This window comes from Aquarana catesbeiana, linkage group LG03 (genome assembly GCF_042186555.1).
Source record: "Aquarana catesbeiana isolate 2022-GZ linkage group LG03, ASM4218655v1, whole genome shotgun sequence".
In the NCBI taxonomy this organism is placed as follows: domain Eukaryota; kingdom Metazoa; phylum Chordata; class Amphibia; order Anura; family Ranidae; genus Aquarana; species Aquarana catesbeiana.
Genome location: NC_133326.1, coordinates 615876345 through 615893242, shown reverse-complemented (window position 1 = coordinate 615893242; position 16898 = coordinate 615876345). Strand labels below are relative to the sequence as shown.

At 42.5% G+C, this 16898-nt stretch overlaps 1 protein-coding gene across 1 annotated transcript in view; it reads right to left on the bottom strand.

The window, feature by feature from the left end:
* Window positions 1-16898, bottom strand: part of BMP1 (bone morphogenetic protein 1) — a gene marked incomplete in the record, with an annotated part of 156797 nt that overhangs the window by 125097 nt on the left and 14802 nt on the right. Inside the window, 1 exon segment of the mRNA XM_073622269.1 lies at window positions 26-121. Coding sequence (XP_073478370.1) covers window positions 26-121 — 96 coding nt within the window.

Sequence of the window (16898 nt, the reverse complement as noted above, 5' to 3'; positions counted from 1 at the left end):
ATCATGACATTTTACAGAAAGTCACCTGTAGAGATTGTTCGGTTCCTTAAGTCCACAACACGATCTATTTTGAAGAGAGCCAAATCCTCCTCATCCAGGGCAATATCCCCAATAAAAGCAGCTGGAGAGAGAAAAGTAGCCAGTCAGAAAACTTGGATATTAAAATGCATCAAATATGAAATGACAGCTCTGTTCTTTATAGGATGCATCACCAAGGAAAACTCACATAAGCCATAATGGAAAACAAAACAAAACAAAAATCACGATAGTACCGCATATTAAATGATAAAGATACAAGGCGCAAAAATACTGTAAACAATAAAATATGGGGGGGGGGGGTTCAACAATGAGCCCATCTGAAGACGTCTCCGCAGGATACAAGTTAGGGATTGATGCAAGAATTCTTAAAAGCACCCCATCTCACACCAGAAAATGTATGAACAGTCAATCCTTCAGACAGAGAAAAAGGTCTTGAAAAACACAACATTCCTACACCACCCATGGTAATAGTTCCCTCTGTTGTAGGGACTGCCCCTCTTTCCTTCACAGTTTTCCTTATTTTAAGGCCTGAGGTAAAGATCTTTATACATGTATGTACATATCTGTTTAGCCATATCTGGGTAATCCTATGGGCAAGCTCTCTATACACCATGTCTGATATGCAGAAAAATGTCCTGGCTGAGATTTGAGCCAAGATCCCCATTGCATACAGTAATGCTAACCACTAAGCTATTGTGCTTCTCTCTGTACAAATGTACTATTTAACCACTTGCTTACTGGGCACCAAAAAAAAAAAAAAAAAAAAACACCTCCTGCCCAGAGGAATTTTCAGCTTTTAGCGCTGTCACTGTTTGGACAACAATTGCACGGTCATACAACACTGTACCCAAATGACATTTTTATCATTTTCCCACAAATAGAGTTTTCTTTTGGTGGTATTTGATCACCTCTTTTTTTTTTTTTTTTTTTTTAACAAAAAATGAAAAACCCAAACAACACACGTTTTATATTTTGTTAATACATTTTGTAAACAGGTAATTTTTCTCCTTCATTGATGTATGCTGATGAGGCGGCACTGGTGGGCAGATTACCAATCCTCTGTTTACATCACGTGATCAGCTGTTATTGGCTGACAGCTGATCACGTGGTAAGGGGTCGGGATCGACCCCTTACTCCGATCTGTGATCACCTGAGTCTCATTGACTCGGGTGATCAAAGCACACGTTGTGTGCGCCCTGCAAGGGGGCGCAGCCAGCCTGTAAAGGGGAGGATGTCTATTGACACTCTCATGGCAAAGCAGATCCGCGCTGTAGCCGTCATTCGGCTATAGCACGGACCTGAAGGAGTTAAAGGGATTGTAAACGATCACCTTGTAAAACAACCCATTCTGTTTAAAATTAGGGTTGCATCGATACCACTTTAAGACAGAGCACAAGTACTGATACCGATTACCAATACTTTTTTTATTTAAAAGTCATGTGACAGTGGCATTTATATGCAGCACTTATGGGCAATGATAGGTGGCATTGATGGGCAGGCACTGAAAAGTGGCACTGATAGGCAATTCGCTGGCATAAGGAGACAACTTCTATTTAAAATGATTCAATTCTGCTAGCAGGACAGACCTGTTCCCGTCAGAATCGGCGACCTGTCATATTCGGTAATGGAAGGGACATCCCGTCAGAATACTGCGATGCCCAACTTGGTACACCCTGCACTCAGCTGCAGGAAGCCTGCAGCCAGAAGGCGGCAGCGAGCGGACATCTGGTTACAGCTAGCCCATATAGTTCACCAACTATATGGGCTGGGTGTAACAAGATGTCTGCTGCTGCCTTCTTGCAGCCGAGTGCAGGGTGTACCAAGATGGGCGTCGCACGCGGTGTTCTGACGGGACGTCACTTCAAAGTGACAGGTCGCCGATTCTGACAGAAACCCAGCATTAGGAAAATATCAGCTGTGCCCCACGTCACTGCCAGCTTACCTGTCACTGCTGCCAGTGTGACTCCCTCAAAGCTCACTGACTTCCGGGAGTGACACCCTTCGTTACGAGGTATCAGATTAAGCATCGGAGCATTTGCACAAGTACTCATGTAAATGCTTGGTATCGGCACCAATTCTAATATCGGTGCAACCCTATTTATTTTTTTCTTAAAGATAATCTTTATTAAAGTATTTTGAGGTTAAAGTACCAAACAAAGCCTATTGGGCATACCCAGGCTTGTATGATAAAACAGACATAAAATCAAGAACAAAACTATCAACTATTCACTTGGCAACCAAAATGTCAGATATGAAAACAGCTCATTGGTATAGGCGTAAATAAAAAAAGGGCACCACCCAATCCGCACTACCCTACAGATGCCGTCAATAGGTCAGTATGAGATAAATCGGGGGGGGGGGGGGGGCATCCCCAGAGGGGTTTGTCCCCATGGAGGTGACCCAGATATCCCATGTTTTGATGAATTTCCCAGAAGCACCCCCTAGATTCATGTGTGAACTTATACAGCGGTATAAGTACAGCTGTGTGTGTTAACCATAGCAAAAAAAAAAAAAAAAAAATTTTATTTTTATATATATATATATATATTCTCGAGAGAAAGTGCCAATGGAGGATTTCCATTTGAGCAGTGTAGCCTTGTGGGCATAAAACACTGGTGCAACCCTTTTTAAAATGGAAAATGAAAGGTAAAACGTGTGTATAAAATATTAAAAAAAAAAAAACGCTTTTTAAATAGCAGCAGCAGGCTGATCTTCCCAGTAAATGGCTGTGTAGGGGGTGGGGAGGGATGTGTCAGGACAAATCTAATCATTGGAAGAGAGCAGGCTGAGCTCCCAGCATAGCTAGAGAAGTGACCACAGTGTGTTCTCCTGCTTAGTGTGGTCAGTTTTTAATAGGAAGGCAGAGGGACTGGCAGGAACACCAGGGATTTTACACAAATTAAGCAATACAAAGAAAACAGGATGCTTTCTCATACAAGTACATGGTACAGAAGGCTCATATCAGGAATATGAAATGTTGGGTTTATATATTCTTTAAGTGTAAGGTATGACCCTATAGATCTACACTCTAAATAGCCAAATTGCATTTTCCAAAAAGGACCATAAAAAAGAAAAAAAAACTAGCAAGTATGTCCTTAACCAAAATGTTTCCTTTTGTTTTCAAACTTTAGAAATTGGATGGAATTTGATTACCATGGACAGCACATTTCTTTTGTTTGGGATAGAATATTGAAGAGTTAAAAAATGTCTGGCTTTTATTGCTTTCTATGACCCCCAAAGGAGAAATTCTCTCACTTCCTGTCCCTGCTTATACAAGAAATGGAGGTCACCAGATGGGATAATCAAGGACAACAATGAAGACCATTGCCAGTAGTTCTATCCCTTTCCTTTTTCCAAAATGAAAATAAAGGTTTTAGCTGGAGATGGACTTTAAAGGGCCAGTCTACCCAAGTTATATTTTAGTAATAAGTGAAGTCTGGAGTTTGGGTGTTCCAGGCCACATTTGCATGTTACAGCCCCTTCTGTAGTATTCTCTAACTGAAAAATAAAATCCAAGAGAGATGGACCTGTAATGGCCACAGTACGTGTGTATAGCTATGGCCAAATGTTTTTAGAATGGACACAAAAGTCTGCTGCACAGTTTTTATGATGGCAAGCTGCATATGCTCCAGAATTTTATGAAGAGTGATTAGATGAATTGCAATGTCCTTCTGTGTCACGAAAATTAACTTAAAAGGGGTTGTAAAGGTAAGATATTTTTTTTTTTTTTAAATAACAAACATGTTATACTTACCTTCACTGTGCAGCTCCTTCTGCACAGAGTGGCCCCGAACCTGGTCTTCTGGGGTCCCTCGGCGGCTGTTTCAGCTCCTCCCCGCAAGCATTAACCACCTTAATGCGAGCTCCCTCGCATGGTGGTTAGTGCTTGCGGGCGCGCTCCCGTGATACAGCCGCTCACTGTATCACTCGGCCCCGCCCCCCAGCGCGCCACGTCATTGGATGTGATTGACAGCAGCGCGAGCCAATGGCTGCGCTGCTTTCAATCCATCCACTGTAGCCAATCAGCGGCCAGGGTGAGCGGAGGAATAGCTGTCGGGAACGCGAAGCTGACTTTCGAGGCGTCAGGTAAGTAAAACGGGGGGCTGGGGGCGGCGGTATTGTCAGAAGTTTTTTCACCTTAATGCATAGAATGCATTAAGGTGAAAACATTTTTACCTTTACAACCCCTTTAATCCCAGAAAAAACATTTCCATAGCATTTGTGAAGAAGGCTTCAGAGCGCACAAGAAAGAAAGGGAAGCACCAGGACCGCCTCCAACAGTTGATTCAGCTGCGGGATCGGGGCACCACCCATGCAGAGCTTGCTCAGGAATGAATGGCAGCAAGCAGGTATAAGTACATATGCACGCACAGTGAGAAGACTTTTGGAGGACGGCCTGGTGTCAAGAAGGGCAGCAAAGAAGCCACTTCTCTCCAGGAAAAACATCAGGAATAGACTGATATTCTGCAAAAGGTACAAGGATTGGACTGCTGAGGACTGCTCATTTTCTCTGATGAATCCCCTTTCCAATTGTTTGGGGCATCCGGAAAAAACCTTGTCTGGAGAAGAAGAAAAGGTGAGTGCTACCATCAGTCCTGTGTCAAGCCAACAGTAAAGCTCCCTGAGACCATTCATGTGTGGAGTTGCTTCTCAGCCAAGGCAGTGGGCCCACTCACAATTTTGCCTAACACAGCCATGAATAAAGAATGGTACAAAAAACATCCTCTGAGAGCAACTTCTGGTGATGAACAATGACTTTTCCAGCATGATGGAGTACCTTGCCATAAGGCAAAAGTGATAACCAAGTGGCTTGGGTAAAAACACCATCAAAATTTTGGGTCCATGACCAGGAAACTCCCCACACCTTAATCCTATAAAGAACGTGGTCAATCCTCAAGAGGCGGGTGGACAAAAAGAACTGCACAGATTCTGGAAAACTCCATGCATTGATTATGTAAGAATGGGCTGCCACCAGTCAGGATGTGGCTCAGAAGTTGATTGACAGCATGCCAGGGTAAATTTCAGGAGGTCTTGAAAAAGAAGGGTCAACAATGAAAATATCAACTCTTTGCATAAACTTAATGTAATTGTCAATAAAAGTCTTTGACACTTATGAAATGCTGGTAATTATACTTCAGTATACCTTAGAGAGATCTGACAGTGTCTAAAGACACTGAAGCAGCTGACTTTGAGAAAAAAAAAAAAAAAATGTATATTTGTCTTATTCTCAAAACTTTTGGCCAGTGCTGTACACCACAGTACGGAAGTAGACTGGTCAGGCAGTTTGACTCCAGCATCTACCAGTAAATGAAACATCCTTTTTAATTTACATGTAGGTATAAAAAAAGACCACAACATGTGAATAGTGACAGCATGTGAGACAAGGATTGGGTATGGGCCCATGATATGGCGTTTTCTATGGCTGCGTTTATCTCTTAAACCCTAATCACTTTCATTCATGATTCACCAAAAATTGTCACAAAGTCAAAAATGTCTTCCTAGACAAAGAGGAGAGTATAAGCTGCAGTCAGGGTTTTGTGGACACAAACTGGCCAGCAAACCATAGACAGATGTACAGCCATCTCCATGCCTACCGTCGGTGCTCATGTCCCGGAATGCTCCTGGAGCAGCATGACTTGCTCTGGTCAAGGTATCCGTGTCTGTTCTCATGGGAAAGGAAACCACTTTTATTACGTGCAGGAAAACATATTAAAAAAGGACAAACGTGCCCGTTTCCTGCTCCACAAAGAAGAAGAGGACTCCAGCAATCAAACTGATAGTTCTTTACTTTTGGCTCCCAGCTTTGTTATCCATATAAACCAGAAACACGCGCTCTCTTTGTCCCAACAAGGGCTCACGTACAATATGCTGCATTCAGATCTCCAAGTTATACAGATGGACCATTCACACATCTGTTCTGTACATTGTACATATGTAACCATGTGTGTAAGGCTAGTTTTAATGGTGCTTTTAACCCCCGCTAGCGGCCGAAGAAGGGGTTAAAAGTGCCTGTGTAGCATGCATTCCAATGAGCAATGGAGGAGCGGTGCATACACCTCTCCTCCACAGCCCCATAGATGCTTCTTGCAGGACTTTTTTTTTTTTTTAAAACACATCCCGCAAGCACACCACTCCAGTGTAAAAGCACTCAGGGCTTTCACACTGGGGTGACAGGAGAGGCGCTTTACAAGCACTATTTTTAGTGCTAAAACGCCTGTAAAGTTCCTCGGCGTGAAAGTGGCCTAAATGTTTACCTAGGCATAGCATTAGTGGTAATTCCGAATGACCAGGGTAACTCTGCACATGCTCTACCATCACAGACAACAAATTGTTGATGTGTAAATCTCACCTTAATGCTGGTTACACGTGGGCTGAAAAATCAGCCAAAAAACGGTCAGGTTGGCAGTTGCTGGACAATTTTCGGCCCAGGTATACAGCTCCTCGTCCAACAGAGGCCATCTCATGACTGGTTTCTGTCCAACGAGCATGCTGGAAAACCAGCAGCCAATGGCTGCAGTCACCTTTAGCAGCCAATGGCTGCGTATCTCTGACCAGTGTATTCTGGGAGGGGAGCAGTCTCCCTGTCCAAACACAATAACACAGCAGGGAGGTTGATATACTAACATCACAGTTAGTACAGCAAGCTCCTGTTTTGTTTTTTTCTTCAACTCAGCCCGCTAGGTTGAATTAAAAAGAAATGCCTGTGTGTACTAGGCTTAAAAGTGATACTAAACACACATGGTTTAAAGCAATTGTAAAAAAAAAAAAAAAAAAGTTATTACAAATAATATTATTATTATTATTATTAATAAATAATAATCTTAACTGCTCTGTGCAGTGGTTTTGCACAGAGCAAGCCCAATCCTCTTCTCGGGTCCCCCGCTGGAGCTCTGGGCCCCGCACCTTGTCGACTGCCTCATAGCAAGCAGTTTGCTATGGGGCACTCTAGCATGCTCACTCCCTAGCCGGCTCCAGCTTAGCCCCAATCCCCCTCACTGGCTGTGAATGACATCTCAGCCAATCAGGAGGGAGAGACCCCGTAGAGCCTGTTTGGGGGGGGGGGGTGAGTTTTTTTTTTTTTTTTTAAACCTTCAGCCTTTACAACCACTAACTTACATTGTCCCTTCCACTTCTGTATGCAGATATAGATATATAGACCCACCCCGTAGCAATAAAACTGATTTGGGCGGACCTGAAATAGTTAAAAGAAAGAAAGCCTAAAAAGAAAACGAATGCAGCGATCACATCTAAGAATTGGTAAACTGAAATCTAATAAATGCTTGCTTTTTGGATTAATGCCACTTTACAGAATGGTCAAACTGTTTTATAGCAATCTAGAAGTAAGACTGTTCCAGGACCACAAAAGGGGTAGACTAGGGAGCGAAGCAGGCATTCGGTGCAATCACATTAACATACCAGTAAGCACAAATTTTGGAAAATTAAAAAAAAAAAAAAAAAAATTATGCTATATATTTTAAAACATGAAGTTATGTAATAAGTGTAAGAACTTTCTAGTAAATTACATTTTGCATTTTTTAGAATTTGGAGAACATTTACCATTTAAGTAAAAAGAATAGTTGACTCTACAGTACTGTGGCCAGGTAAACGATGTGGTTCCTTGTACAGTACAAGCTGGACTTTATTCTGCACCTGAAACCCAAATATGAGGTTATGAAAATAAGCGATTCCTGTTTGTTCCCCTTTGCTGGAATTTTCCTTCAGTATTCTTGGCTGCAGCGATCCGCCTTTTGGCAAACATGGCTGCACATTGTACATGCTAATGTAAATTATGACCATATGTCTTATTATCTAATTAGATTAAAATGAAGCGTAGGGAATAACGCTCTTGTTGATGATCTGAGCTCTGCTGACACATGATACACATGCAAGTTAAAGGGGATGCACCAGGCTCAATCATAAGCTTTTTCTAAGATTAAGCAAGCATAGCAGGTCAGGAAAACTAAAAGTTCCTCGACTGTACCGTCTGACACATATGCACTTCCAAGTATAAAAACAGCATGTTCTCATCTATCCCATCAGCATGAGTCTCCCAGGGGATCCAGCTGTAGTCCTCTGTTCCCGACTCTGACCCTCCCCCCAACCCTACGGCTTCTGCTGCAATACAAGTCTTACTTCTCCTACCGTATACTATGCTGCACAACACATACCCACTAGTGAAAGCAACACAAAGTAAAAAAAAGGGGAGCTGGTCATTCCATGGAGGGAGCCCCAAGACCCACCCAGCGTCCAATAGAGATAAATACTATAGTGGCAAGGATTACGATAGCAAGATCTTGGAAATCTCTCACAATACCCTTAGATCTTTTAAAGGCCAAACTGTCCTGGATAATGCTCAAAGAAGGTCTCACTACTATTCTGCGGGGTAAGATGCCCAGATATGAAAAAACTTGGGATCCTTGGAACGCTAACCTAATGGGGACCACCTCATCAGGATCCTAGTGAACCTTTTAGAGCTGCAGGAGGGTGCGCGCTGCTTTCTCTTACCTTTCGTTTTTCCTCATCTTTCACTTCCTCCTCTTCTCCATTACCTTCTTCTGCATGGTCTCTTCACAGTTTGGGAAGAGCCATGAGAGTGCAGAATGGTCATCATGTACCACATTCCCTGCCCAAGAGCTTATTATTCAGTTTAAATGGGTCTGATGGGTTTGCTAATTAAAAGTCGGGTTGTCCCCTTACCTTCGGAGAGGCTGACCTCCGGGTCCAGTGGACTCTCTTTGATGAGCATGATATTTAATATTCAGGTAAGATGGTTACAGTCCTAACTTTTTATATGCCAGACTATTATGCTATTGTACTCTAGTATTTTTCTTGTAGTTTACGGTTTTATGTATGCTTACATCTTCCATAATTAGATTGGAAAAGAAAAGCAGAAGAAACGCTTACAATTTAAATTTGCCAGCAGGTAGGGCCTTTTCTTAAAATACAAATTGATCAGTTTCTTCTGCCAGAAAACTAAACTTACCTGATGGCAAGTGCGTGCACAGTACAGTGTACAGCCCTGGCATCTTACAGATCCCAGGAATAGAGCCAGGTGCCAAGATAACGTAATTCCTAAGTTACATCATCAGTGCTCAACCCAATAGGTGAAGCAAGAAGTCAAGACCCGCAACAAGAAGAAAACATGACACTGGTGGGGATGGAGTGGATGCAGGGAGCTCAAACCTCACATCGCTGGAGAAGAGCAGACCCAAGGCCTCATGTACACTGCTGCTGGTAAACGGATGTTTAGGAGCAGTTGGGCATTTCTTATTTTTTTTTCCAACTGCTCCTGAACTCTCCTGTTATTTTATCAGTACATGTACACAGGTTCGTTTATAGTCGTTTCTAGGCAGTGAAGTTTAGAGGCTTTTTTTGGAAATCAACAAAAATGCATTCAGAAGCTGTGTTTAGAGGCATTTCAAGCGGCAACTCGTTTTCGTCTAGAAGCGTTCTTAACCACCTCCCACTGCACATATATGGCTGGGTGGGCGCTTCCTCCTCAGTGGAATCACGCGTGCGTGCCCTTGCATCGGCGCGATCCCGATGCGATTGTGTCACCCGGACACGGCGCATCTCCGATCAGCAGGAGGGCTCTGTGATTGGCCCTCCTGATAACATGATGGCTGGGTCCAATCAGAGCCGTCATCTGAAGTCACGGAAGTTGTCAGTGAGGAGAGCAGATCGCTGCAGCCAGCCGGTGATCAGTGAGTACGAGCTGTTTTTTTTTTTTTTTTTTTTTTTTTACAGCTTTTTACACACTGATCACCGGCACAGTGTCCCCACACATGTAAACACACACAGTGTCCCCAAAACACTGTCCACACACACACACACACACACACACACACACACACACAGTAAAAACACCTGTCCCCCACATATGCAACACACTAAAATCATACATCTGTGATCATGATCATCTGCATACATATGTCCATGATCACACACACACAAACCAAATTATTATACACCTAACTGGATTTTTTTTTTTTACCAAAGACATGCAGCAGAATACATTTTGGCTTAAATTTATGACACAATTTGATTTTATTGGATTTCTTTTAAAACAAAGTAGAAAATATATTATTTTTTTTCCCCTTTAAAATTTCCGCTCTTTCGCTTATAATCGCAAAAAAAAAAAAAAAAAACAAAAAAAAACATTTGTGAATAAATACCACCAAAAGAAAGCAAGCTCTATTTGTGTGAGCAAAATGATAAAAATTTAATTTGGGTACAGCGTTGCATGATCGTGCAATTCTTATTGAAGGTGCAAGAGCACAGAAAGCTAAAAATTGGCCTGGGAAGATAGGGAGTGAATGTGCCCAGTATTGTAGTGGTTAAAAAGGGAAACATTTTAATTTATTAAATTTTGAGCCTGGAAAAGGGGAAAAAAAACAAAACAAAAACAACCCCCCCCCCCCCCACACACACACACCCCCCAAAAACTCAATTATCACTGCCTGCAACCTTGATATACCATGCGATATTCCCCTCTTCAGCCAATTATGCTGTACAATACACGACTTGCATTACTTGACGCTGAAGTAGAGTCACCTACATGCGTTCCTCTGGTCGCTTTCTCACAATGGTGTCCATGCGAACTAGACGGGGTCTAACCTTTCCCAAGAGAACGTCAAAGGTGGCAATTGAAATGCGTGTAAAATTAAAAATTCTCTGGGTAATTATGCAGCTGAACATGGATATTAGATGGATGTGTCCAGTAGCGAGGAACTCTGGTCCTCTCACGCAATTTTCTACATCTTTGGAGCCTCAGCAAAAGCAACATCAGGATCATTTCCTCACACAAGCTCATCATGGAATCCATATTAACAAACCGACCAAAAATATAACAGCTAGCTACAATCACACTGCTTTCTCACAGAATGGCTGAAATAGTATTTAAACACTTGTTTTTAGTGCTTTCTAATCATTTGGGAGGGTCTCCTGAGGTTATCTTTAGTAAACGCAAAACGTGGCTTATAAACGCTACTAAAACACACATTTAAAACCACTTCCGGACCGCCGCACGCCAATGTACGTCCTCAGTTTGAGGACGGATATCGTTGTTATGGCAGCAGCAAGCTGTACAAGATAAAAGTGGTCTCTGTGGCGGATTCGACACGAGATCACTTTTATCGGCGGAGGGAGAGGGCCCCCTCCCGCCACGATCCGGTGCCCTCCGCCGCTTACCGGAGCTGTCGGCAGCGTCAGAGTCAATCGGATCCCTCCCGTGGCTATGCATGGAGACAAGTGAGGGGGAAGATGGCCCCCACCCATCTCCATGACACTACAGGGCGGAAGGGCCATTTTTTTTTTTTTTCTTGATTTTTTTTTTTTTTTTTAAATGACAATTTTTTTTTTCATTGCATTTTAGTGTAAATGAGATTTGAGGTTTTTTTGACCTCAGATCTCATATTTAAGAGATCCTGTCATGCTTTTTTTCTATTACAAGGGACGTTTACATTCCTTGTAATAGGAATAAAAAAAGTGACTTTTTTTTTTTTTAAACAGTTAAAAAAAAAAAAAAAAAAAAAAAAAAAAAAAAATTTTTTTTTAAAAATGCGCCCCATTCCGCCGAGCTCGCATGCAGAAGCGAACGCATACCTGAGTAGCACCCGCATATGAAAACTGTGTTCAAACCAGACATGTGAGGCATCGCCGCTATCGGTAGAGAGAGAGCAATAATTCTAGCCCTAGACCTCCTCTAACGCAAAACATGCAACCTGTACAATTTTTTTAAATTTCGCCTATGGAGATTTTTAAGGGTAAAAGTTTAAGGCCATTTCATTAGCAGGCGCAATTTTGAAACGTGACATGTTGGGTATCAATTTGGCATAACATTATTAAAAAATAAATAAATATAAAATTATTTGGGCTAACTTTACCGTTGTCTTATTTTTTAATTCAAAAAAAAATTATTTTTTTAAAAAATACAACGTGCGCTTGTAAGACCGCTGTGCAAATACGGTGTGACAGAAAGTATTGCAATGACCGCCATTTTATTCTCTAGGGTGTTCTAAGGTTATTCTAAGAGGCCCGGTCCTTAAGTGGTTAAACGTGGATTACTAGCTGTGATGTTCCAGCGTTCAGGAGAGGTTGAGAAACGTCCCGTGTACATGAAGCCTATAGTCTGTCATACTGTGCAAGTATGCTGTGCACAAACCTGACCACTTCCAGCAGATGAAATGCTTGTCCTGGGCAATTGAATACTGAAGCCAGTATTACTGAATCCTGAAGTTTCCCTTTAGTTACAATCTCAGGGACAGTCACCTTCATCCTTACTAAACTACCTAATGAGTCACTGGCTTGAAACAAACATGTAGTCAGTGGAGTCCAAACTCCCAAGATGATAATGAGAATTTCAGAAAACATCAATGGAAAGGATAGTGTGTCCATTCCCAAATACAACACCCACAAAATGATATTGTGTACACAGCGGTACAGTGTGCTCCGTGCTTCCAGTCCATGGGTTTCCTACTTCTGGTTGTTGATGGGTACAGAGGCAATAATGCACACAGTCCAAGTGCAATTTGTAGAGCTTGTATTGTAGTAAAGGCCCAACCGGGAACACTTACAGATGCCAACAGTGTGTAGTTAAGCAGGCATCAGCTGAACTGACACCATCTGTCTGGAGGGGCAGAATGCGGCCATGCCATCCCATACCAGGAAAATATCCAAGAAGAACGCAAGCCCTAAGCTTTCCCTTCTTGTCTAGAACCTTTATCTGAAGGAAAGATAGGAGACCCCTGCCCTCCATCACAAAGTGGTAATCTTCCAAGTTTCTGTTGCGTATGGCAGTGCTTCAGAAAACTAAGCTAAGCTGGCCTTACACTTGTTGAATTTTGTTTGAACATTTGTACAGAAATTCTGAGCATTCGATCCTGCCACCATCGAGCCTAATCATTTTTTTTTTGAAAGCCTAAAACAAATGAATCTTCCCCTCTTCCTCCCCAGCAGCGAACACAAGCCTTTACAAGATAAAAAAGAGAGACAGTACAGTTACAATACACAGGTTGGGAGGACCCTGCTTAATCTATGGGACTGTTCACACATGACTACATTTCTAATGCTTTACAAACGCTCCTATAGCATTAGTATGGGCATTAGACTGAGCATTAGGCTGGTGTTTTGTAATGATTATAAATACTCCCCAAATGCCCTATGGGCAGTTTTGAAGCGTTTGATGAGCGTTAAGACTGCTCCACAAATGCCTATTCCATTACACTTAATAAATTATTTTTAACGCCCACAAAAGCGTTTGCCAAATCTTACTACAGACTTGAATGGGAGGCATTAAAAGGCTTCAAACGCCTCCCGATTTGACATGGGGCTTCAATTTTGAAGCGACGCGAACGCTTCACGTCTTGATAGAGCTGTTCACACCATGTGCTGTCCATTGTATCATTTGCATAGGCGTTAACACCTCTCAAAACGCCTGATTTTAAATGCCAGTGTGAACTTAGCCTAAAAGTACTATGGGACCAGGATGGGAGTGCGTATCCTTGTGTAAGCTCTGACAAGTTGATCCCAAGTCCCCAATCGAAACCGAGCGGCTCAGGTGCTAGTAAAAAAGTATGTACTAGTAAATTACAATTTAGCATTTTTTAGAATTTGGAGAACAGTTACCATTTAAGTCAACAAAATAGTTGACCCTACAGTACTGTAGGTGAGAGGGTTAGGCGACGGTCTTTATAGAAAAGCCAGAAAAAGAAATTCACATGGAAAAACGCAGTAGATACAGGAAGACATTCATATCACACACATCTCACATTATTACACAGATGTCAGAGAGTTCACATTAAAGTTTGTGGTTAGTTGGAATTTATACTCCACATTTCACAATGGCTCTGAGACATGACCTGTACTACTCTAGTGTTGTACAGGACAGACGACAGACATGAGTCAGTGTGTATTTGTGTGTCTTCATGTGTGAATCACTGCATAATGTACGAATGATTGTGTTAATGCGTGTGTCTGCGTGTCGGCCTTTGTGTTTATGTGGCAGGGAATCTTTCCTGATGTGTGGGGAGGGGAGAGGAACGCTGTATGTGTCACTCAGATAGAAGTGTGCAGGATAGAGGTGCTGACAGACTGGGGGGGGGGGGGAATAAGGGCTCACATACTCTAGCAGCTTCCAAACAACTTGAGTTGAGTTTAGGAGCTTTTTGGCTTTTATTATTTTTTTTTGCCAGAGCTCCTAAACTCAACTCCATAAAAGCCTATGTATCCACGTACACACAGGCTTTTAGGAGCTGCTGTGGTTAGGGGAGGTTCAACCTCCCTCTACTGAATGAGGAAGAATCGCGTTCAGGATAGGAACGATCTGACCGCCCTTTTGCGTTTTCCCGCAGCCAGCGGTCAAAATAGGCTATGTGTACATGAAGACTAAAAGGAGACCAACAGGAGCTGAGTGCGCAGCTACAGCAGGAGACAAGCTGGGTAACAAGCACAGAGATGGACAACAGGTCAACTGATCTTTTATAGGTTTAAAATTACTTTTACCGCTTCAATACTGGGCACTTTCACCCCCTTCCTGCCCAGGCCAAATTTTCAGCTTCCAGTGCTGTCACACTTCGAATGACATTTGCGCGGTCATGCAACGCTGTACACAAAATTACATTTTTATCATTACCTTTCCACACAAATAGAGCTTTCTTTTGATGGTATTTATTTACTGCTGGTTTTTTTTTTTTTTTTTTTGCAAAACACACACACACGTGCAGTTAAATGCAGGGCTAAAAGACTCAACCATACAAAGTATATACCACATACACTGACAAACAAAGCAACAAGGACGAGTCCTGGAACTTACATATGGGACACAGAATAATACCTAGTAAGCTATCTAAAACCCCCCACCCCAATAACATAGGTAAGGAAGGAGGAAAGAGAAAAGAATGGGGGTGAAAGACAAGTCCAAAAACTATCATACTTCCAGGAACAACCTATAATATATGTATATATAATTTTTTTTTTCTATATCCACCATTGCTTCCCAAAAAGGACAAGGGTGGAGTTGAAGGAGGATTTTTTTTTTTTTTTGCAAGCTTACCAATTCTTAGATTTGGTGGCTGCATTTTTTTCTCTTTTTTAGGCTCTGTCCTTTAGTTTCACCTGGTGATCTGTCCAATAGGTCTGTTTTTCAACAGAACAAGCCGTTGTGCAGATGTAGCAATTAGTCGGTTGAGACAAACCATTCCCTGCTGAAAAGGGTATACAAAGAACAAACACACAAACACACACACACACACACACACACACACACACCTCCAGGTGAGATTGAATGCCTGAAGATCTGGACAGGTGCCCGCCTCCGCATGTAGTCAATAATAGAAGAAATGGCCGCACTCCGTACTCAATCAAAATTCTTTTTTATTCAGAACATTCCAAGTGTTGACAAAAGACAGAAGGCTGATAGATGCATTTCACACACTCCAAGTGCGCTTAATCATGATTAAGCACACTTGGAGTTTGTGAAATGCATCTGCCAGCTTTCGGTCTTTTGTCAACACTTGGGATATTCTGAATAAAAGAGAATTTTGATCGAGTACGGAGTGCGGCCATTTCTTCTAATATCTGCTGAAAAGGGTGCTTACAATGATCAGTTTTTATTTACTTAAAAGAATTATGGGTTTGGGCTTTTTGGCAGAATCATACTTACCTAGGTGAATGCAGCATAGGACCAATGCTGCATCTGTCCTCCAGCGCCTCCGCACTAAAAACCAAGCAGCCGATCACTCGGTTCTGACAGCTCTCTGCTCTGCCCCCCGTGCTCACTGGAAAACTGGGCTGTGGAGGGGATGGAGCGGCTGAGGCGGAGCCGGGTGTCTGTCCAGGCAGGTCCTGACTTCAATTGTCGTGATGACACGGGCCATGTACTGACTTCTGTGACATCAGCAGAGAGCGGCCTTCAGCCCGCTCTCTACTGAAAACGGGTCACAGGAGTGCAAAACTAATTGCACTCCTGGGATCCATAGGAGAAGTACAGCCAAACAAGCTTTGGCTATACTTCTCCTTTAAGGCTTTTATCCCAAAAAGGGAAAAAAAAAAAAAAAAAAAAAAAATTGCTGTAACTGGAGTTCAGCTTCAATTTCTTAGTGTATTTAAATCTGCTAGTACATCTAACACTATCCTCACCCCAGATTAACAATGCTGCTGTCCACAGGGGTCCCCAGTGCTCCTTCATCCAGTGTGGTGCACTAATACAGAAGGTGCGTTACTGGCCAGATCACCACACCAAACCAACCCTGCACCCCACCCAGACAAATAGGATCCACTGGGAAACCACCAACTAATGAATTAACTACAATGGGCTGGCTGATCCCAGGGTCTAAATGGCAAATTGATGGAATCTGTACTGTGCTAAAGTCCACCTCCGTTATTGATATCTGTGAAAGCCTCTTTTTTTTTTTTATACATTTGAATAAAAAATTAAATAAATAAAAAAGGGGGTATAAAACAGTGACAACAATGCGCTCAACATGAGCACATAGAATAATAAGGTACATTTACAGTGCATTGATATTTTGCATAAGAACCCTTTAACACTGGGGTGGTGCGTGCGTAACTGCTGTTATAGCAGCGCTTTTCGTCCCCGCTAGCGGCCAAAGAAAGTGTTAATAGTTACTGTTTAGCAGCGCTTCGACAGTGCTGCACATTCATTTGACTAGGCAGGGGCGGTGGAGGAGCGGTGTATACACCGCTCCTGCCCCAAAGATGCTGCTTGCAAGACTTTTTCCCTCGTCTAGCAAGTGCGCTGCCCCGGTGTGAAAGCACTTGGGCTTTCACATTGGGGTGGCTTGAGAGGCGCTTTTCAGGCGCTATTTTTAACTCTAGAACGCCTGAAAAGCGCCCCAATG